A 21,553-nucleotide genomic window follows, 5' to 3' on the forward strand; every position below is an offset into this window, starting at 1 on the left:
ACGCCACTGGATACCACCATCCGCCCTCCAGCGACGGCGGCAATGGATGGCGCTGTTTGAAGCTTGGTTCATTGCAACGTGAGCTCCTGGCGTCCATGGTCCTGAAGCAACTTGGATCTTGGAAGTAGTGCCTGGCGGGTTTCCGGTGCATGTCGCGAGGGGAAGCTGTGGGAAACAGGACTCTGGCATTGCAACGCCGCGGCTTTCCGGGTTCCGCAGGGCGGAAACAAACTGACAGCTCGGTTTTGCAAGGCTGTTGAGGAAGCTATGCTAGTTGCTTGTTTCTGTCCCAGAGGCCTGCCCGTGAACGGTAGGTCAAGAGGATAGTGCCAATATGCACAACCTCGCGGGAAGCTTACTTGGACTCGCCTCCTCCGTAGCAGTTCCTGTGAGGCTGGCTGCGAAGGATGACTGTTGGACAGTGCATGTCTGTGTGGGCTGTTGTGCGGTGGGAGGAGTGGGACTCTCTTGACTCCGAAAGTTGCGGGATCACCCGCCGAGTTGGCACGTTTCCACATTAACTTGGTCGCTGATTTAGGAACCACAGGAACATGACGTCGCTCGCAGGCGATTTTGCAAGCGCTCGCGGTGACTGGAAACAATAACATTTTGGAAAGGGAATTGGTGTCTTCTCTCGTCAAAGCCCGCGGCGCCAGCATGGACATTAATTGTGCGGTGCCGTCAAACCCAGACAAAACGGGCGTTATTTATGCTGCAATACGCAATGAACCTCTCCATTTGGGCCCTACTTGTAGTGAGGTGAGTGCTTCACCTTTACTCCATTGCGCCAAAGGGGGGAAATGATCCGCCCCAAGGCTCCATCCAGTTAGCCGGGGACATCGTCGCTGAGGCTCGGAGGTTACCAACCTCTTCAGGAAGAAAAAGGACGTCCAGTATATATGTGCTTCTACAATGCTTGTCCGTCCGGTGTGAGGTCGCAAGATTTGTTCGTCCTAGATGCTTCTTGTTCCGCGCACAATCCGTCCGCATACATGTACGAATGGCTCGTCAACTCTCACTCGTACGTTACCCCAGTCCCCAGTCACCCCATCTCCACCACCCCTTTACATGTATTCTTCTCTTCTGTGGCCCTGTGCATGTACCGTGATCGTCGACAACAACGTCATCACAGATACCATCCTCCTAGCCCACATGTACCTATCTCCCGCCGTCTTCTTCTTCTATCTTTTGCGCCCACTTTGGTAGCTGGTGGTGGTTGAAGCACTCCTGCTCCGAGGCATAATCCCTCTTGACAGCGCCCTCCTTATTCCGGTGCGCGTTGCAGAACTCCTCATTGCCGCACACCTTCTCACCGGCGGGCAGCGTTTTGCAATCCCACATGAGCCCTGTCGTCGGATTCCCCGGGATCCACGGCTTTCACCTCGGCGCTTCGATTTTGACGTCAGAGGACTTTTCGCGGGCAGCTAGACACTCGGCTTCGCTTGCGTATGGAGGCTCGTGCATCTTCTCCAAATAGGGGGACTTGAAGCTGGCGCAATAAGGGCGGCTCCCGCACAGTCGCTCTTCCTTGAGGCCTCGCATTCCGCAGTTGGGTTTCCAGCCAGTATAGCGGATCCAGGGCAGTAGCTTCTTCTCGGGAGCGGCGGCCGGGACTTTCATGTTGTTCTCGGAAGGCCGGGCCTGCGGCTTGTGCGCGGCCTCCGGCTTGGACTCTGAGCCTAGTCCGGGCTCGGATTGTGGCCTGGAATCCAAGGTGGGCTGGGGATCCGAGTTTGTGTTTCCCTGCCTGTTTGGCTTGCCGCCATAAGGCCGCGAGTTGTCAGGGAACGTCCAACCTTCTTCTTGTGCGGGCTTCGGGCCGGCGGCCGCAGTCGTCTCTGACTCAGATTTGGGCTCAGACTCTGTGTTGGGCTTGGGCTTCGGCTTGGGACTTGGCTTGCGCTGTCCGTTTGCCCTGTCCCCCTTGAAGACGCTTATCGTCAGGGAACGCCCAACCTCCACCACCCTTCCCTCGTGCATACTGCGTGACCGCGACCCGCTTAGGGGGACTGCCTAAGCTTTGCTGCGGGGGATGAGACTCCTCGGGCTGCGGCAATTCCGTAATGTCGTCCCGCCGTGTCGCCAACGGCACGCGGCACAGGGCCGGGGTGGCAAGGAGAAGGACGATTGAAGCCTTCATGGTGCTGAACCAGAGTCTTGGCCGAGTTAATGAGTGAGGGTGTACGATCGGGAAAGCCGACGCTGCAAGACAAAGATTGTCGAGATGGCTGCATGGGCTTGATGGGTACGAATGCCGTCAGCGGTGCGAGATGACGAGATTTATCTAGAGTTGGTGTATGGCGGACTGACCGCAGTGAAAATTTCTCTCGCGTTACAGCGCAGGTTAGTCTGAGCGAGACGGTCAACCCCTTGCTTTGCCGCGGCATGGACGTGACACCACTGCCGAATGTTGCGACTGTCTTGGCGGAGTCGGCATTTGACAGACTGTAAGCCTCGATACGAGCTACTAGCATGCGCGGGATGCGTAGCATCACGCCCATTAACATCGCGCGATGCCGCATGACACCAGAAATGGATGCATGAGGCGCTCTCAGTCCCTTGACACAGAATGTTCCTGGACTCTTGGCGAATTCGCCCCTGGTTCCATGTCGTTGGTGTGACGGCGTTGCGAGCATGACCACGTCGCCTTATATCATGCATCTAGATGAAGTCTGACTCGGGACCAGCAAGGAAGGTTTAAAATAAGAGGAGTGCTATTCGTAGAGCCAACTTTTGCTAGCTATAGAGCACTCCTATATTTTTTTCTCGGCCGCGCCCTACCCCCATGCTGCCAAGCAGGCCAGTCTGAGCTCTACCAATACCTCCAGTTTTCACCCTCTGGCTTCTGACGCGCGTCGAAGCAAGCCTGCGCAGAGACATACGCCTTGAACCGCTGCCTGTGTTCATCCTGGGTGTCTTGCGCAACGCAGAACTTCCAGCTGCCGCAGAAGCTTTCCTTGAAAGGCAGGCGGTTGCATATCGGCAGCAATAAGTCTACCTCAGGGGGTCCAAAGGGGTCCTTCACCCACGGGAGGTGCCTCGTGCTCTTGTGCGTATACTCGAACGGGGTCTGGCGAGCAGCGAGGCAGGCGGCTTCGCTCGGGTGCGCGGGCTTGTCCTCCTTGGACATGGCGTCCGTTCCGTCAAAGGCTCGGCAGTAAGAGGCGCTGCCGCACTTGTTCTCGTCCACCACCCGATATCTCACGCACTGGGGATTCCAGCCCCGGGATGGTATCCAGGGAAGCTTTGCACCGCTGGCTGCTGGGGTTGCTTTTGCGTCGGGAAGCTTTGCACCGCTGGCTGCTGGGGTTGCTTTTGCGTCGGCGGGTGACTTCGCGTGCGGAAAGGGCGCGTCAGGGTCGACTTGCTGCTCCGCCGAGGGCAGCCGGCGAGCCTTGAGGCACTCGTCCTCGGAGGCGTACCCCGATAGGGGCTCGCGGTAGGAATCTACCCGCCAGAGCGCATGTCTGTACTTGCTGCACCAGGCACGGGTCCCCATTGTTCTCTCGTCGTTGCCCCTGCCGTAGTCGCCATTCCAGTTCGCGCAGTCGGGGACATGGAAAGGATGCAGGCCCCCTCGGGTCGACCTAGCTCTAGCCTGCTCCTCGGTCTCGTGGTCATCGAGGCACTCCCGCTCGCTCCCATAAGAGACGTCCGGGTTCTCGAGCACCGTGGCGTTGTTGAAAAGCGTGCAGTACTTGGGCGTGCCGCATCTCCATTCAAAGCTCTTGTGAAGATTCGTCGCGTCGCATCGGAATTCATCGCAGCCCTTGAGGGGAAACTGAAAGACCTTGAGCTCCCTCTTGGGCGGGCCCTCTGGGTTTGGCTTGTAGCTCTCCAGGCAAGACTTTCGGCTGTGATACCTGCCATCGTTCTCGTACATGGGGCCGCCGTCTAGGCGTCTGGTGTAAGAAAAGCAATAAACGTCTGTGCCGCATGACTCGATATCCCCCATCGAGCATTGTGTAGCAGTTGGTCGCCAATTCTTGCGGTAATCCTGCCGAGATGCCAGCGGCACGCGGCTCCAGGCGGTGGCGGCAAATAGAAGGAGAAGCACGGACTTCATAGTGCCGTCTGGGTGATTTCCACCTCGGTTGACTCGCCAGTGAAAGGGGAAGCAGGTATTGTGAAGCAAGTCTTGTTGTCGAGCTAACGACTGAAAGATGTCCTGAGCGAACGATGCAGGTTTATATAGACCTAGACAACTTGACGTCAGGCCTTGGGTATCCCTTGCCCCTTAGCAGAACAGATGCAGCCAAGGACGACTCTCTCCTCGCTGGGAGAATATAGCATGGCACCAGTATAGCCATGACCTTGGCTGGACCGGACGGGCAATGCAGATAGGCCGACTGGCAGCCCTTGTCCGCCCAAAAGCAGCAGCTACTGTGATGCCATGGTGCGATGCTGCATGAAGCGAGAGACGAATGCATGGCCAGCTCTTCTCTTGGCGACGCTGTTGCCCAGTTCCACGCTGGGCGTTAGCCTGACAGCTCTCATGATGACCCGCGCGCATGACATGACCCACGGTGCTGCGTGTCAATACAACCGCACGTGGACTCAAACTATGTATGCACCAAAATAAACTATGACTTGGGGTGGGCCATAACTACATTCATCACATGGTGGCTTTTGGTACGAGAAATAAGAATCGGGCCATTCGCCAGGTGGTTTCGATTCAATGGGTTCACGTTTGTCTATGTTTTGCGGTGCGTGGACCCTCAATTCTTCTACAGCTAAGGCATGTCCGGACTCATGAGTATATACACGTGTATGTGTGTTTATGTATCTATGCACGTACTTAGTAAACTTGCCAGAATAAAACGATGCTCCCCCCCCCCCCCCCCCAGGTCGCGCGACTCTGCATATATGCCTGCCTACCATATTTGTCGAGACTACTTATGTAGGCTACCCCGTTCCAGTACGGCACGACCAGTAATCTTTCAATCACTCCACCACTTTTCTTTTGAGAGTTACTATTCTTTCCTGGCCGTATAGTATGTATGTATGTATGTATGTATGTAGTATGAGAGCCCCCTCCTCCCGTCGCTCCATCCCTCTCTATACTGTCCCATTACAGCTCGTCGGCCCACGACGTCTTGTTGCCCCCACCGCCGCCGAGGAACTTGGGCAGCCTAAACTCGGGCGGCGTCTTGGTCCACTTGCCACCGAACAGCGCTCGCCTCGTCACGCGCGAGCATTTACCATCAGCATACCGCCCGCCTGCAAATCGCCAGTCGATCCAGCCCATCCACTCGGCCTCGGCCGTCGCCGGCAGTGGACTGTGCTCGACGCCCGGGTATTCGCTCAGGTGCACGGCGTTGCCATACCCGCAGCTCGCGTTCCAGGCCTGCTCCGTCGTGGGGGCCAGCACCGACGTGTCGTTGAGCCCCTGCACGACGAGCACCGGCGCCGGGCTGCAGGCGCCCAGCGCGGGTGCGTGCCTCGCCTGCCAGTCGAGCATGTAGGGGGTGTCGTGCGCGAGCCCACCCGACGTGTTGACCAGCGGGCCGCTGTTGGCGTACAGGTCGAACGTCAGTCCCATGAGCGCGTTGGTGCATAGCTGCTTCGTCTTGCCAAGCTGGACGCGCTTCTGCATCGTGGGCGAGAGCAGGGTTGAGTGGAAAGCCGGGTTGGCGCGCTCCACGGCCAGGGGCAAGTAGGGCAAGTAACCGGGGTACTTGATGACGTTGCGGTCGATGTCGTCGTCCTTGCCACCGCTACTACCGTCGCCGCCCTTGCTCATGCCGCCGAGAAGCATGTCGACGACGTACGTGGCAGGCGACAGCGCGACCGTCCCCAGGTATCCCTCGTCGTGGCGCACAAACTCGCTCTCGGCCAGCTTCCATGCCGTGCCGCCGCCCTGCGAGTGCCCGACGCTGACCCATTCGCGGCTCAGCGCGCCGCCAAACAGCTTCCGCGCGGCGACAACGCTGTAATACACGTCGGTGGCGTGCGAGTCGAAGCTACAGTACTTGTGCGTCGTCGCATTGTTGCCCAGCCCCGCGTAGTCGGTCGCCACGACGGCGTACCCACGCGTTGTCAGCGCCTGCCAGCTGTTGTAGTCGAACATGTCAGGCCCGTTCGACGGCGCGCACCCGGCGAAGAGTCCGATGGTGCCGTGGGCCCATGCCACGAGCTTGTACGTGCCGTTGTGCTTGCTGGCGCCATGACTACCAGTAGAGGCCCCGTCGGGCCCCATGTTGCCGGAAAAGGGAAACGCAATGAATCCTGTCGCGGGAACGGTCTTCCCATCTAGTCCCACCGTCGTGTACTGGAACTTGAACGCCGCCGTGCCGGCCCGGAACGTGCGCTCCTCCCCCTCCGGGCTAATGGACTTCAGCTTGAGCACGTCGCCGGGCTTGCTGCCGGAAAAGTTGGCCGCCGTCTCGTAAAAGTCAAAGTCAAAGTCATGCCCCACGATGTCCAGGTCCGCAGGGTTCGTCAGACTCAGGATGCGCTGGCACTCGGTGCCGCAGTCGTGGGCGCGGGCCTCGGACGCCGTGATGTTGAAGTTGGACGCCTGGCGCGCGGCGCAGAGGTGGCCTGTCATGGCCGCCGCGGCTACGGCAAGGGACAACGCGAGGTTGCGCATTGTGATGGACATCTGGGTGCCGTGGTACCTCACAGGTCTCGATGGGTCGTCGTGGAATCGACTGCTGGGGTGTAATGTAGAGTCCTGTTGCTAGTCCCGAGAAAGCAGTGAGCCGCGAATTAGTCGCAGCGTTTCCCACAAGAACTGGAGTATCCAGGGTCTTATATACTCATCCTGCCAATTGCCGAGCGACCCCGTCTTCTCCGCGGTGCATCTCATCGTCATCCCCCCGATCCGCATACTCGGACCCTCGGTCTTCTCCGACCAATCTGAAAACGCGGCAGCACTCCGCATCATCGGTCACCGGGCTGTGCATCCCAGGCGGGCGCCTCCGCAATGATCTCGCGATCCAAATCGGCTCCTCTTTTGCGCGATCTAGAATACCACTCCAGTCCCTTTGCAACATGAAGCCTATATGCTCCGTTCTAGCTGGTTTCCCACTCAAATATCTCAGCTGTAGGGCTCATCCGCCCCCGCCCCCCTGGCAACTCCCGGCTGCCAACTCCCGCCTTGGCATGCGATCTATCGGCCCCTCTTTCCACTGCATGCGCCGTCGCCAGCCTGCTCTTCTCCTCTTCTGCGCTGCCAAAACTCCGAATTGTATGCCCTATCATGCATGTAGTCTGAAACGGTGACGCTGACTACTGGAGCACTCTCACAACCGAAACCCGTCCCGATGGCGCCGCCTCATCAAGTCCGTGCTCACACACCAACACCCAGGAGCCATACTTGTTCCCTCCCCAGGTAGAAAAGGTCCACTTTGCACCGAGCTTCACTGCCTCCCCATGGGTCTACGCTGCATATCTGTTGAGTCTGCAGCCCACCCCCTGGCGGCCCAGTACATCGGGATCGGCCACCGGCCACCGCCCCGGCACTACAGTCGGCCACGCCGGCCCACCCAGCCAATCACGCGCCCGACAACCCCCCGGCCCCGCCGTCCTGCTCGGCATGACCCGCCGGGTCCCACCCCGTCTCTCGACCCGCAGGAGTCCGAATGACCGACGGGCCCGGGTGCGACATCGACGTTTTAGCTTGTAGATGGACACAGCGGCAGCGCTTAGATTGCGTTTCCGTAGATGGCGATGGAGGTGTTTTTGCGTTAGCAGACGAGATGAAAAAAGGTGAGTCGACTCGGCCGGGGTATGTGGAGCAAACCCATGGCCAGGCCCTAAGCATGACACCAATGCGAATAGTGAGACCGTTGTCAAGACTCAAGAGGCATTATATGTGGATTTCTTGCTCTTGGGCATGCGAGAAAAAGTGCCTCTACTTCTCCGTACCCATCCACTTCCTCTCTAAGATGGCGAATCCTCTTACATGTATTCGGGATATGGTGCATGTGGTGACGGCCACCTTGCTGGGGGCCCTTGGGAAGGAATTGGTGTGGAGCCGTACGAATACTGGACGTCGTCGGCGGTGTACGCAGGGGCGACCTTCACCCGCCGTCTTGGGGCTGGTGCATATCTGCTCCGGGGCGTCAAGTCCTCGTAGGGCTCGGCCCTTGGGCGCTCAGGTAGCGGGCGGCCCCTGGTGTTGTCCGATCGATTGGGCTGCCAGTCCTGGTAGCGCTCGCCCATTAGGCCTGCGGCGGTTGCGCGCATCTCCATTAGGCGCTCGGCCTTGAGACGCTCGCGCTCCTTTATCCTGTCCGATCGACTTTGCTGCCAATCCTCATTGGGCGCCACGCTCTGTTCCGAGTCGTCCGTTAAGGACAGGTATTCGTCACTCCACGACGGCATGTCTGACTGTATGATGTCGAGGTCACCCGGAAGCTGGCTCATCCAGTCGTCGACTTCCCAGTTGTCCAGTCCCCGGAGCATCCTGTCCTGGCTGCGGAATCCGCGACAGCAGGAGAACCTGTCCTCCTGTGAGCGAGGCGGCGTTTCCCTCCACGTGAGATACCCTCCCGCGGCCGTGCCGCCAAGGCCACGCAGCGTTCTGTCGACGAGGGGCTTAAGGGGAGGCAGCTCGCAGCACCACGGCACGTCCTCCCACGCCCGATACTGCATATACTCGCCCGCCAGGATCTTGTCTCTCGCCTCGCAGCCGAGCTTTATCTTGTTGGCTAGTGTCTGGCTAAGTGAGTCCCGCCTCCGGAGGCTATTCACGAAGCTGTCTGTAACCAGTTTAAAGTACTCGATGCAGCCGCACTCGAGAATATTGGCCCTCTCGCAGCAAAAGAGGCAGTACCCCTGATATCGTTGTCCTTCTCGATACTTCAGGTCCTCCCGGATGGGCAAAGTCGTACTGACGACGCATAGGCTGCAGTTCATCGGCGTCTTCCAGACGGGGGTCCACCCAGTAGACACGAGGAGCGAGCCGTCCTCGGTCGGATGTCCCATGGGACAGCGCCATTGCCAGTCCTTGGTTCGTGACAGTGCGGCGAAATTCCGCAACTCAGTGAATACGTCCTTCACCTCGAAGTCGAGGTCGAGTTCTGGGATCGCCAGCGGGTTGATCTCGCCCAGGCCAGCCGGGTCGTCGCAGCACCGTGGGGGCATGTACTTGGGCGAGACGAGGGAGAGCGCCACCAGCCCCAGCAGGCAGTCGTGGCACATATAGTGCTTGCAGGGGAGACACTCTACCGGGTCCGTGAATAAGTCGAATGTAGAGCCACATTCGTCGCAGGTGACAATCTCGTCGACAACTTCACTTTCACTAGAGGATGCGAGTCAGCTTCGCAAAGGAATGGGCCAGGTGCAGGAAGGACCGTAAGGCGTGCCTTGAGTAACTCCCCTCGCTGTCCGAGGATTCTTCGATCCATGACTCATTAGACGCGTCTTCGTCGCTTTCGAGATCGTTTTGCCCGTCACTCCGTGTGCTTTCGGGTGGTTTGTTGAACATGTATCCTGGTTTCGCCCACTGCGCAGGCTTTGCAGTGGGTTTCTCAAAGACTTTGGGGTCCTTTCTAGCTTTGCCAGCGTCATCTTCAGGGAAATCTCTTCGGTTGGATGCCTCTTCTTTCCTCCTGCGAGGATAAACGGTGCGGGGGATATCTGGTGGTGCATTCGCTGGCTCAAGGAGGATGGCAGAGTCAGGCGGCAGTTTGGGGCCTTGGGATAAAGGTTCCTCCGGACAATCGGAGACTGACGGCGGATGGTAGTTGGCTTTGCCGGTGTGTTTCGGCGCTTCGTGTGCTGTGTTGGCGTCTGTTCTGTCCGTGTCTGTTGTGTCCGTGACGGATGGCGGCTGATGGTTAGCCTCACTGGTGCGTTTCGTCGCCTCGTCTGCCGTGTCACTGTCGACAACTGATGGCGGCTGGTGCCTTGGGTTCCTTATCGGCAGTGCTGCTTTTATAGTCATATTGCTGTCGGTGCTCCATGCTTTCGATGCTACCGAGACTATCGTATCGCTATCGGCCGTGCTCGAAACATTTGCAGAGTTACTGCATGGCCGAATTAGCATCCGGCGTTGAGCTACACGAAGGGTTTCATGTTGCTAACTCACCCTGAGGTGGAATTCCCCGCTGATGACGATAGCTGTATCGTCATCCATGGGTGCTGAACTGCCATTTTCGCTGTGAGGCGGCCTTTCGGATCGGGGTTGACAAGCTTGGTGATGAACTCCTTCCCTTCTTGTGAGATGCCATTAGTCTCCAAGCTGGCCATGGGAAACTTTTGGAGGCCCTTGTAGTAACTGAACAAATCGAGCGGGCCAGGGAACGCCAAGGTCCCGGTGAGCATCCGGTAGCCTACCGCCCCTAGGGACCACATGTCGACTGACGACGTGTAGACCTCACCCTCGTTGAAGCCGAGAGCCTCGGGGGCGGCGTACCCGAACGTGCCGCGCTGCAGCGTGAGCAGTGTCGTCACGCCCTGGTGGCGGCGCTTGCTGATGCCAAAGTCCGTAATTTTGACGAACCAACCCGGTCCGACCGTGACGACCATGATGTTCTGAGAGATTCGTTAGTCTGCGAAGCTCGTGGGGCCATTGTATCAAGCCATTCAGTGCAATGCAGGCTTCTCGTACCCCTGGCTTCAGGTCCCGATGAATGAAGCCGTTTTGATGCATGAAGCTAAGGCCCTCGAGGACTTGCCCTGTGATCTGTCTCGCCTCGACCTCAGGCAGCGGGCTTTTAAGGTGCTGCTCCAGGTCGCCATGTTCAAGGTATTCCATCGTGATGAAGACCGAGTCGTCGAGCTCGAACCAGCCGTGAGAACGAACAAAACAATGCCAATACTTGTATACCGTCAGCGCCGCACTAGGATGCAAATCGAGGCAAAATGCGACGAATTGATAAGGAGGGAGGTTTTACATTCGGATGAGAGAACTTGGCCACCGCCTCCAGTTCTCGGGTATAGTCCAAATCATCTCCCGGGGCGACTGATTTCTTGATCTCCTTGACGGCTCTCAACTTCTTGTCCCCTTGGCCAGGGTCGCACTCTTCCAGGTACACGCTGCCGTATGCCCCTCGTCCGATAAAGGTCTTGCGGACCCAGCGCTCCTCGCGGCGCACGCGGAGCTCGTGCGCCGACTGGCCCGTGTCGTAAAAGACATGCTGCAGGCAGGACGCGAGAACTTCGGTCTCGAGCTTCGAGTCGCGCACGAGGTCGGAGTGCAGGATGTTATACGGCATGGTCGCGCGATCGATCGCGGGGCCATGCGGCTCGGTTCGACGAAGCGCATCAAGGCGCGGCGGGAGGGCGCGGACCGGGCCGCCTGGCTGCGGGACGAGGGGCGGGGACCTCGCTTGGCTTGCGGCACGGTTACGAGGTAGGAACAGTGTATGTTCGGATCTCGCGCCGGGGGTGTGGCAGCTCGGCCTCAGGTCCTCGTTGAAGGTGGTTGGAGTACCCGAGCCGCAAGCCGAACCTTTAGGCAATCACGACTACCACGACACAAGCATGGATGGAATTGTCAGCGCTGTTGGAGGAGAAGAGTGAGCGAGCCACCATGTGGTGTCGTCAGGACCCCGAGGCTGAGCCCGGCTGTCCCCCCGCCTTCCAGGCTTCAGCTGGGCTGGCCACAGCCGCGCTTTGTCTGCATGCCTCAGGTATTCATGCAGCATGGCTTGCCTCGACACTTGCTGGGGATCATGTCAGCGCTACACCTGAAGCCCATGGAGCGTCAGCGACCAGGCATTAGTTCATGCGGGTGGTGGCTCGCGGGGGATATCAATGACGATCCCTGGCCATCTTCAGGACAACAGCGTCGACGCGGAGGCTATATCCGCAACGTGGGACACTGATCGCGATTGAGATACCCGGAAGTCTATGCGGTTACGGAATGGGGAGAGCTGTCTCAACTTCTCAAGCAAGGGTAGTGAATAGCCAAGAGGAGGCGGCAGCCGCACGGCCAGCACAACACAACGATTCCCCAGGCTCAGAAACCGGGCATTTATGCAAGCAACCGCCAGCGGAACTACGCGAGCTTATCTGAATGGTTTCGTCTCCTCAACTTATCTTGCATCGCGGAGGAAGCCGTTTCACATTGAGATGCTACCCAATTTGAGCAAGACCTTCTCAATGAAGCGCACCCCAATCAACACGCCATCATCGTCGCGCATCTCCCCATCGGATCCAAAATCCTCATTGCCCTCGTCCAGACATGCAAGGCAAGAAAGCACGACCGCCGCGTACTTGTCCCCCATGCGCGCGGGCAGGCGAGCCCTCGCGAGATCGACCAGATGGTCCTTGATGCGAGACAACTGCTGCATCCCCGCGCCGTCGGAGAACTCAAAGTCGCCGGCGCTCAATCCAAGGCTCTCCGAGGGCAGTGCGGTCGGGTCGCCTGAATCGCCTTCGCTTTCATTGTCTGCCTCGTAGCGCACAAAGCTTTCCCACAGTCCCAGCTCCAGGAGACACACGCCCAGGCTGTACACATCGTGCTGCATGATGTATTCCTCCTGTGCGAAGATGCCCTGGCGCGAAGGATGGCGGTAGAGATTTCGTTCCCATGCGGCGTCGCCGCGGCGCAGGGTCTGGAAGCGCACGTTGCGGAAGGAGTCGAACCCGACGAGATACGTTGCGCCAAGGGCACAAGGAGGCGTGGCGGCCTCGTCTGGAAACATGAGCACTGTCTCGGGCCGAATGTTCTTGTGGACAAAGTCGCAGGTGTGCACAAAGCTCACCGCTCTTGCCAGCTGCCTCGCAATGGCCAATGTCCGAGAGAGGCTATCCTTGGCGCTGTGCAGAAGGGTTGATCGCAGGCTGACGGGCTCGCGCTCGGAGGCGGGCATCTGGAAGATCAGGCTTATCGAGGCGACCTGGCGACTCTCCGGCTGTTTTTGCTTGACCAAGCCATGGCAGGACAGGAGCCCGAATGTGCCGGGGTCGATCTGGTCGAGCTTCTTCGCCAGAGCTTCCGCATCGGCCCTCGTCTGGGAAAGGTCAACGCCCTTGGTGCAGTCGATGGTGTCGACTGCGAAAACGCGCTGGCCCTTGGACGCTCGTGGTATGAGGCGAGTGGTCGAGTATGCAATTGGCGTGGCACGTTGCCAGTCCAGGCCGTCCTCAGGGAGGTAGATGTGGGCGTCGGCCCTGAGCCCGCCGCCGGTAAGACTGCTCCTGAGCTTCTTCGCGGGAGCAAGAACATCGACGCTCGCGGCCGTAGTGCCTGAAAGGCTCAACGAGTCGGTCTCCTCAGGCTGCATCTGGTCGGGGGGCTTGGCCAACTCGGCGTCGATGACCTTGTCGCCGATGCGCAGGATCAGGTACCAAGTCGGGTCAAAGACCCTCTGCCACTGCTCCAGCTGCGCCATGGACTCTTCAATCTCGTTATGGACGAAGAGGTACTTGACTGGCTTAATACCGGACTTGTTGGGGTCGCTCTTGAGCACCGACTCTATCTTGACGGCCGCCATGCGGAGATGGCTCTTCAACGTCTCCAAGACTTGGAGGTGGACTCTGCAGTGCTCCTCCCCCATGGAGCCCGCGACGCGCTTCAGGAACTCGAGCTGCACGGCGGTGCGGCTCAGTATCGCTTCCAACACGAGGACCTTGCCCTTGATGTTCCCCTCGGCGCCTTGCCACAGGCGGTACACTTCTCTGATTCGCTTCCCATACCTGCATCGCACCCGCTTCGTTAGACACCTGGGCGTGCAACGATGCAGCTTGCATGCGCTCGTCGACTTACTGGAAACATAGGTCGCCTGCCGACACTGCAGCCAGTACCAGCTCCGCGGACATGGTGGTGTTGCTGGATTTTGGTTGCGTGCCAGATCATTGGCGACTTGAAGCTTCACGCTGCCTAGCCTGCAGGCCACGAGGCGTTGCGCAAGGCACTCCTTGACCATGCCTAGTAATACAGGGCTGCACGAAACTGCGCGGCTGGTAAGCGCACGCAGATGACGCACATCCTCCCCGCATATCGTGGCCCCTGCCGCTCTTTGCATCATCCAGCTGCAAGAACCCCGCAGCCTACCATCCAAGTGCTTGGTGATATGGACTCCTGGACCATGACACCGGAACTCAAGGATGCGTCGCCTGGCCTGGACTGTTGTTCCTAGGATCGATATCATGCCTAGATATCTATACAGCACTATCACGCCCATATCCGCATCCTCTGCCCCTCGCGCCCACCCTCTACCTCTAGCTCGCCCATCTCAACACGCCAGACTCATCCATGATCCATCACAGTAACCCTCCGTGTCTCCTCTGGAATGCCGCATCAAAACGAGTCGCTGTCAATAATCTCCAGCAGTTCCTCTGCCATCGCCAGCAGCTGCGCCGCTACGACATCAACGCCCGTCTCACCTCGCCACTGCGGACTCGAGGTTCCATCTCCGGTGACCACCCGCGGATACGCATCGGTCGAGTCGTCCATGGCCCCGTCGTGCGCTGCCTTCGGCGGCTGTCTGTGCAAGCATTTTCTTATCCTTGCGGACACGACCGCGACGTCTGCAGTTTCGCCCGAGTCCTCGCGGGTCTGCGAGTCTCTGCTGCTGGCCCGCTCACCTTTCTCGGTCGCCTCGGGACCATCATTGTCCACCGGAGCCTTGAGCCGGTCTGTAGCATCGTCGGCTTCATGGCTCGGGAAGCCCCTCACAGCTCGTCCGCTACCCTTGCGACGCTCCGCGAAGAGGTTGTCCCGAATGCCTCTCAGCTTGCCGGTAAACCTCTCAAACACCTTGACTCTCTTCTCCGCCGACTCGGCCCTCTCCTTCCACATTGACATATCCCGGTTAGCCGCCCGCAGCTGCTCGCTGAGCGTGCCCACCTCGGCATTCTGCTGCGCATCGAGCTGACGCCTCAACTGCGCCGCTTCGTCCGCTCTGGCACTTAACTGTCGCTGAAGATGCCGAATTTGCGAGTGCAGAACAGTGGGACTGCTTTGGGTTCGGGGAGGCTCGACAGCGTCTAATGAGACATGGGCACCGACGCCATCGGTGTCGCGTGGCACTGGCGATGGCGTGGTCTGCGGTCGTGGCCGGTTCAAGTGTTGCGCAATCGGCGGCGGCTCGCGGTACGGAGCCATTCTTCCAAGGCTCGGTACGGGCCGGAGCTCATGCGGCAGGGTTCCAGCAGGTGAGTGCATTTCACGAACCATTATCGATGGCTTCGGATCAGGGTCTGTTCCAACTCCAATGTCCCTGCCATGCCACCGCTGTTCGGATAGCGAATTTACCGGCTCGTGTGGCGGCAGACTCGATGCGCCATCGGATTCGACCATCTCCCGTCGTGTGCGTGAAAGCACCTTTGTGGCAGTAGAGCTGTCATCAGATACGCCCTTGATCGAGCCGGTGGGCGTGTCCGAACCGAACCCATCCCATGCCGCCCCAGGCGGAGGCTGTCGACCACGCAGGCGGGCAACAGAAGAGTTGGCAGTCCGGGGACCTGCCTCACCCTTCTTTATTATTTCGTGAGCGGGTGCTTCATTTTGGAGGGAGCCATGACTCTGGCTTTGACGCTCAAAGAGCGCGGCCATCGCTTTCACTGAACCCCTTTTGCTGAGCGCTTCGGAGCTGCTGGACCGCGAGGGAGACTGTACCGTCACTGTGACTTGGGTTCGCAGCTGTCCAAGAGACTTCGAACTCCTGGGCCATCTTGCAATGTTGTCAGGGGTTTGTCGGTTACGTGCTGTCCCTCGCTGTGCAGAATCGTCGCTGGTCGTGGCGGAGCCCTCCTAAGGGGCCTTGCCCTCAGTTGCAAGGCCACTGTCTCCGCTGCCTCTCGTGCGACGGACTCTAGCACTCCCACGATAGAAGTTCTCCGGCGTCGTGTTGACAGAGTTTTCGTAACCGTCAGTCGTCTGTTCCGAGGCGTCATCTTGCTGATGATTCCGGATCTTGCCCTCTTTGCCTACTTCGCGCATTGGCAACGGCAACTCCGAACTCCTCATAGTAATATCTGCCGAGACATCAGCGGTCAACGTCGGCTCCTCGTTCAATACCTTCGCCGTGCTTTCTCTTCGCGACATGGACTCTGATGTCCTGAGGTCATTGCCTAGTTTCGGGTTCAATGTCCGGGGCGACGCAACTCCAACTGTCATCCGCGACAACGGCAAGGCCGCACCAGAATCCTCCGATCCATCATACGAGCTAGCCTGATTTGAGCCCCTTTCCTTCTTCTGTCTCCCAGGCGATTTACCCAGGGCTTGGACCCAAGGCTTCGCAGTGGCCTCCGGTGCCTCCGGCCCCGTGTGAGACAACGCCCTGTGTGACATTTCCGAACTGTCATGGCTGCGTTTCGTACGCGAAGACATCCGCGGTGGAACGCTGTCAAGATACACCTGATCGACTTCCTGGGTGGTTTTCGCGTTTGCTTGCGTCTGCTTCTGCCGCATCTCAGGTCTGTCCGTGGAAGTTGACACGTCGCTTCGTCTTGATCGGCGTCCCGCCCTGGTCGACTCCACGTCTCCCAGGCTCTCCTCCTTCGTCGGCGTCAGAGTCCCCATGCTCATCTTGGGCAACAATCTGTGGGATGCCGTATTCTTCAGCGACTTTGACCGCCGCCTCCTCACTCCCATCGTCGGGGTATCTGGCTCCGGGCTTCCATTCCCCTTCTCCTCGTTGGCTTCCCGCTTGCCTTCGTTCATGTTCTGCGGCATCTTTATGGCAAAGTCCGAAGCAGAGGGCCGCAGCAGGCCATTGCGCAGATTCACAGACGAGGCGTTCTTGCGATGATGCAGTCCCAGCGACTTCATCTGGCGCACAATGTCACGCCAGTTCGAGACGAGCATCTCTGCAGACTGTTGGCCACCAGAATCTTGTCTACCGTGGGCGGCCCAGTCTGGCTGCTGGCTGCTTTGGGTTTGCGCCTGTCCCGACGAAGTCTCTGCGGGCTGAGAGGAAAGAGGAGCATGCCTGATGTTGGACTAGCCAGCTTCATGTTGTACTGATCCAGCAGATCCCCGACGAGAAGCGGCCCAAAGACGATGCCAAGCGCTGTATATCCCATCAAGTCGCCCGTCGGGAGTGGGCGCCCGTCCTTGTCCTCCCGCGGCGTCACCTCGGCGGCGCGCCCGATCAGGCTGAGGAGGCCAAACACGGAGCAGATCAGCTCGCGGCGGAATTGAGACTTGACGGTACCAATAGCCAGAGCTATGAGTCTCGCCCGGACCTTGGTCTGCTTGGTTCGTGGAAACTCGGGTTCGCCGTTGAGCTGGGAGTGGATGGCGACAAGCGCGTCGAGGAGAGCCAAGGATCCGAGTATCCCTCCTGGGAGGACGGATAGGAGGCGCTTGAATGTCGAGGCGACATCGTGGATGGCGTACGGGATATGCCCCGGAAGGTTGGCGCAGCGGACCGTGCTTGCAATGTCGTCGCTGTCCTTGGCGAGGTAGCAGTAGTGGTCGAATAGTGCCGTCACGATCCTCACAGATCCTGGGATCCTGAACAGGCCGCGCGTGGTGGCATTCTGTGCCAGATGCTGCGCCGTGGCTCGGATACACGTGGGCAGAACCAGCGAGCATGGTGCGTACTCGGGAGGCAAGTAAAGCACGCTCTTGCCGCTCAGACGCACCATGTCCTGTATGTCGACGAGGCGCGGAGGCTCCCGCCGCGAGTGAAGCATGTGAGCAAGATCCGACGCGCTCTTTTTATGACGCGGTTGCAGATGAGTCGGCGCCGACGAGGATGAGCATCGATTCGGGTTGGGATGGAGGAACCTGTGCAGCCACCCCCGTTTGTCTGGGCCCTTTGCGGCATCGCCCTGGCCTGCGTCAACATGCCATCACCGCGAAGGTGGACAAGGGATGCTTACCTGCTGCTCGGCAGTAAAGTCCTGGACTATCAGCGGTCTCACGCCGTGCTATAATGTCGTCAGCCCCAAGGTTCTTGTCCATCCTCTGACGCCTCCACGAGCATCACACCTTCTTCGCCAGGCGGTTGTACTCGTGAACGTAGACGGCCCGGTCGTCCACCTCATCCGTGTCGCTCACGAGACCCAGCTCTCCGCTGCTTGCCGTCCACGTCCCGCTGCTGCGCACCCGCGAACCCTGTGCCAACAAGCTGTGCACGCTCGCGTTGTATGGGAAGGCGAGCGAGATGGAGCTCGTCGACGGCGGCAGCCGTTGCGGCAGGAACGCGTTATGCGTAGGCAGCTGCTGGGACGACCGAGATGGCGCCAGCCGATTTGATCCAGCCATGTCGAAGGCTGCCTCTGAGTGACGTGCCGCGTTGCTAGTTCGCCTTTGGTCTCGGCGTAGTGGCATAAGGCTGTTTTGAGGAGCTGGGTTCACGCAAGGGCCGGAGACGTATTGCGACTCGAGCTCGATTGTACCAAACGGTCGGGTCCGCCTGCTCGTGTTTCTCACCGGCGAGGTCGTGCCACGCTCAGGCAGGCAAGCGTCGGTTGGGCAGAGCTGCCTGCCGATGGTAACTCCTGCTGCTCATCAGCGCAATTCCGGCGTTATGGAGCAAAGGGAAGCGGCACGCCTGCTGCTCTCTCCCGCAGCCCCAGCCACGGATAGCGCCTGATGCTTTGTCCAAGCCTGTTGCTTGATGCTGTGAGCAGCTGATGTACCTAGTTGTCAGTCCAGCAAGCGAAGGGGGCATCCAAAAAATCGTAAAACATCGTGTCCATTCAATTGTTCCCAGGTCCAAGTCTATCGTCGGCCGGCAGCGCATTATGCCAACCATGGTATTCCAGTACAAAGCCTCGAGATTCCGGTACGCCACAACATGCATCTGCCCCCCTACCCAAAACCAGCACTTGGTCTTGGCTTCCTCGGACGCCCTCCCTGTATCCCGGTCCGGTAGGAGCAAGCACTCTCACGCGTGCGGGCCGGCGTCTTCCTCGCCTTCCAGCAGGACGTACTTGAGGATATCGGACAAGGAGATGACGCCGCGGAGCCGGTTGTCGTCGTCCACCACGATGAGCCTGTGGACGCGGCTCTTGCGCACCGTGTCGAAAATGCTGTCCAGCCTGTCGCCCTCGCCGCACGTGTAGATGCCCGGGCTCTCGTCTGGCCGCTTGCAGAGAGCCTCACCGATGGAGCCGTCCAGCTCTTCATACGCGCCGCCCTTGATGCAGGGGATGACGTCGACGGCCTCGAAAGCGTTGAGCACCTTGTTGTCCGCATCCACGATGGGAATACAGCTGATGTTGTGCTCGACCATCAAGTGGATGGCATCGAGGACGGTGCTGTCCATGCGAGCCGTGGCCAGGTTGGTGTAGGTGCCGAGGTTGATGTCTCGGACGCACTTTTTGAGCATGACGGTGTTTTGCTCATTGTTGACGGCAATGAATTTGAGGATTCGATACTGGGTGATGACGGAGAGGACCGTCTCTCGGCCCGTTTCGTCGTCGACGTCGACGAGGGGGATTCGGCGCGCGCGCGTCTTAAGCATGCGCCGGCATGCCTCGTAGAGGGGCTGAGAGGGGTGGACGGAAACGGTCTCGATGGGTATCGCGCCGATGGCCTTTTCGATGTCTGCCGGGCAACATGTCAGTGGGCGAAAGTCACGCTAGATGGGGGCAGCGCATCGCATGTGTCGTCGCACCTCGCAGGCTGCTCAGCCGGAACTGGTCGAGCTTGCTGATCTCGTCGGGGAATTGGTAGTAGTATTGGATCACGTTGATGTAGTCGGTGGCTGTCAGGATGCCCGCGAACCGAGACGTGTCTGAGTCCCAGAGGGGAGCCGACACAATCGCTGGAGGCGGTTAGCATGGGCGCTGTCTCGCCCGGGCACCGGCCCTCGGCGGCACGCGGCGTGCGTCACTCACAGTTCTGGGTCAGGATGTTGAGACTCTTCTTAATGAGCAACCCCGTGTCCAGGACGATGAGGCGGAACGAGAGGGGCAGGACATCGTAGCTGGTGCGGACCTTGAGGAAGTCACGGATCGCCCTCTGCTGCGGCGTCAGTGCACGGAAGAGCGGAGGCGCAAGCCAGGAGAGAGGGGGGATCTCACGATGCCCTGCTGCTGGTCGCGATCGAGAGGGCTCGGCGGATGGCTGTGGTGCCCGTCGGCCGGGGTGGACGCGGCGGCGGCGACGGAAGCGCCAGCACCAGCAGCGCCCGAGGTCTGGGCCGACATGGCGGAGGTCGCCTTGTTGAAGCGCAGGTAGGACGAGGGCGCGACAATGTGCGGGACACGCAGCGCAGCGGGCGAGGCGGGGTGCTCGTGACTCTTGAGGCCGTGGTGGCTCGTCGGTGCCGGTGCGGTTGCTGCGGTCGGAGTTGGGTTCGGCGTCACGGCTGGCTGCGCAGCGGCAGAGGCAGAGGCAGAGGCGGAGACAGACCCGACTGCAGCCGATTCCGGCCCAACGACTTCGTCGCCCGCGGCTGGCTCACGAGACTCGGCGTCGACGCCAGCTGGCTGAGGAGCGCCGACGACATTGGCCTGCGGCGCCGGGTCGGGGGCGCCAGCCGACGCAGCAGCGGTGCCGCTAGCAGCGGGCACGGGGCTCGCCGCGCTGTCGTCCATTCGTCGCCGTGCTTTGTCTGGAGTCGTTCGTTTCGGCCGAGGGATGGGGCGGGCCGCGCGTGGTTCGGTCGGTCGGGCGGGCAGGCAGGCAGGCGGGAGGGTGTATGGCAGATGGAGTGGTGTGCGTGCGGTGCGTGCGTGCGAACGTGGGTGGCCCCGGGAGAGAAGGTTGCAGTTGAAGCTGGGCCGGCGATGCTGGCGATGGAGGATGATGCGATGTTTGCAGCGCTCATCAGCCGAGCCGTTTGCCTGCAAGGTGGGGGGGAGGAGGCGGGGGAGTTGGCAGCTCCGCTCAGAAGGGGGGAAACGGGCGACACAGGCCTGACGGGCGATCGATCCGGAGGGGCCCGCAGGCCATGATAGCCGCCCGGGAGGTATAGGAGGATGAGGTGGAGGGCCTGGCAGGCGGGCGGGCACTGTAATTGAGCGCGATAAGGGAATATGCCCACTGATAAGGGCAGGAGTCATCCGTTCCTAGTCGCTCTCTGCTGTGGACGGGAGCGCAATCATGGCTGCGGAGAATTACTAGAACAGCTGCTGTGCCGTATGGCACTTTCGGTACCATAAACGAGACCGCTTGATTCGCATAAGACGAGCCGAAACGATCCGCATTCCAGAAGACCAGGCCCGCCTCTGGTGAATGTGCGGGCGAAACAGGTGGGCGGCAGAGAAGTGGTTGCTTCCCACGATGAGTTTCACCATCCGGCTGAACCAACACGCAGCCTCACTGTTAGAACCATCATAGCACTTGCCAATAATTAAGTCCTCAAAAGGTACCATCGATGCGTGCCATATTATTGGGATCATGCCCAGGCCTCTGCGCTACGTACATCATTGTCTCTTCGATGCGATTGAATCCGAGCGTAGGGTAAGCAGAAGCGCCTCCAAGATCTGGCAGCGGGAGCACCCTGACCGATGAGGCTAGCGCCAGCCACAGTTGGCCGCCGCCCGGCTGCACCTCTGCATCGCAACAGCTTCCACCAAGCACTCCTGTTGGCTGCGGTCGTTGGCCCAGGGACTCGGCTGAGGCGCGCAGGCAACAGGCAGCCGAAGCAGAAACACGAGATGCCGCGCAGCATCTGATACTCCATACGAACCATACCTCATCACATCGGTCCGTGGCTCAACGTACAGTATCGCGCCGACTGCCTGT

The 21,553-nt window shown here is 59.6% G+C and overlaps 8 protein-coding genes across 8 annotated transcripts; all 8 read right to left on the reverse strand.

Moving 5' to 3' along the window:
- Positions 1-1,377: 1,377 nt before the first annotated feature.
- On the reverse strand, positions 1,378-2,140 carry PLICBS_008961 (uncharacterized protein; the record flags this gene model as incomplete). Its single annotated transcript, XM_065601511.1, has 2 exons — positions 1,378-1,933; positions 1,983-2,140. The coding sequence occupies 2 exons, from the start codon at positions 2,138-2,140 to the stop codon at positions 1,378-1,380; spliced, it is 714 nt and encodes a 237-aa protein (XP_065457583.1).
- A 672-nt stretch (positions 2,141-2,812) lies between these two features.
- Positions 2,813-3,883, reverse strand: PLICBS_008962 (uncharacterized protein; the record flags this gene model as incomplete). Its single annotated transcript, XM_018327734.2, has 1 exon — positions 2,813-3,883. The coding sequence occupies one exon, from the start codon at positions 3,881-3,883 to the stop codon at positions 2,813-2,815; it is 1,071 nt and encodes a 356-aa protein (XP_018173675.2).
- A 1,188-nt stretch (positions 3,884-5,071) lies between these two features.
- On the reverse strand, positions 5,072-6,592 carry PLICBS_008963 (uncharacterized protein; the record flags this gene model as incomplete). Its single annotated transcript, XM_018327733.2, has 1 exon — positions 5,072-6,592. The coding sequence occupies one exon, from the start codon at positions 6,590-6,592 to the stop codon at positions 5,072-5,074; it is 1,521 nt and encodes a 506-aa protein (XP_018173674.2).
- A 1,313-nt stretch (positions 6,593-7,905) lies between these two features.
- PLICBS_008964 (uncharacterized protein) lies at positions 7,906-11,168 on the reverse strand (the record flags this gene model as incomplete). The annotated part of the gene is made up of 5 exons (XM_065601512.1): positions 7,906-9,250; positions 9,303-9,977; positions 10,040-10,485; positions 10,562-10,732; positions 10,848-11,168. 5 exons carry the CDS (start codon positions 11,166-11,168, stop codon positions 7,906-7,908), a joined length of 2,958 nt encoding a protein of 985 aa, XP_065457584.1.
- An 849-nt stretch (positions 11,169-12,017) lies between these two features.
- Positions 12,018-13,719, reverse strand: PLICBS_008965 (uncharacterized protein; the record flags this gene model as incomplete). Its single annotated transcript, XM_065601513.1, has 2 exons — positions 12,018-13,596; positions 13,667-13,719. 2 exons carry the CDS (start codon positions 13,717-13,719, stop codon positions 12,018-12,020), a joined length of 1,632 nt encoding a protein of 543 aa, XP_065457585.1.
- Positions 13,720-14,200: 481 nt separating this feature from the next.
- Positions 14,201-15,007, reverse strand: PLICBS_008966 (uncharacterized protein; the record flags this gene model as incomplete). The annotated part of the gene is made up of 1 exon (XM_018327731.2): positions 14,201-15,007. The coding sequence occupies one exon, from the start codon at positions 15,005-15,007 to the stop codon at positions 14,201-14,203; it is 807 nt and encodes a 268-aa protein (XP_018173672.2).
- Positions 15,008-16,316: 1,309 nt separating this feature from the next.
- PLICBS_008967 (uncharacterized protein) lies at positions 16,317-18,118 on the reverse strand (the record flags this gene model as incomplete). Its single annotated transcript, XM_065601514.1, has 5 exons — positions 16,317-16,445; positions 16,493-16,713; positions 16,848-17,682; positions 17,734-17,781; positions 17,843-18,118. The coding sequence occupies 5 exons, from the start codon at positions 18,116-18,118 to the stop codon at positions 16,317-16,319; spliced, it is 1,509 nt and encodes a 502-aa protein (XP_065457586.1).
- Positions 18,119-18,743: 625 nt separating this feature from the next.
- On the reverse strand, positions 18,744-20,400 carry PLICBS_008968 (AMP-activated serine/threonine-protein kinase regulatory subunit; the record flags this gene model as incomplete). The annotated part of the gene is made up of 4 exons (XM_018327729.2): positions 18,744-19,405; positions 19,476-19,625; positions 19,699-19,822; positions 19,885-20,400. 4 exons carry the CDS (start codon positions 20,398-20,400, stop codon positions 18,744-18,746), a joined length of 1,452 nt encoding a protein of 483 aa, XP_018173670.1.
- Between the last annotated feature and the right edge of the window lie 1,153 nt (positions 20,401-21,553).

This window comes from Purpureocillium lilacinum (genome assembly GCF_023168085.1).
Source record: "Purpureocillium lilacinum CBS 284.36 DNA, scaffold_7, whole genome shotgun sequence".
Taxonomy (NCBI): domain Eukaryota; kingdom Fungi; phylum Ascomycota; class Sordariomycetes; order Hypocreales; family Ophiocordycipitaceae; genus Purpureocillium; species Purpureocillium lilacinum.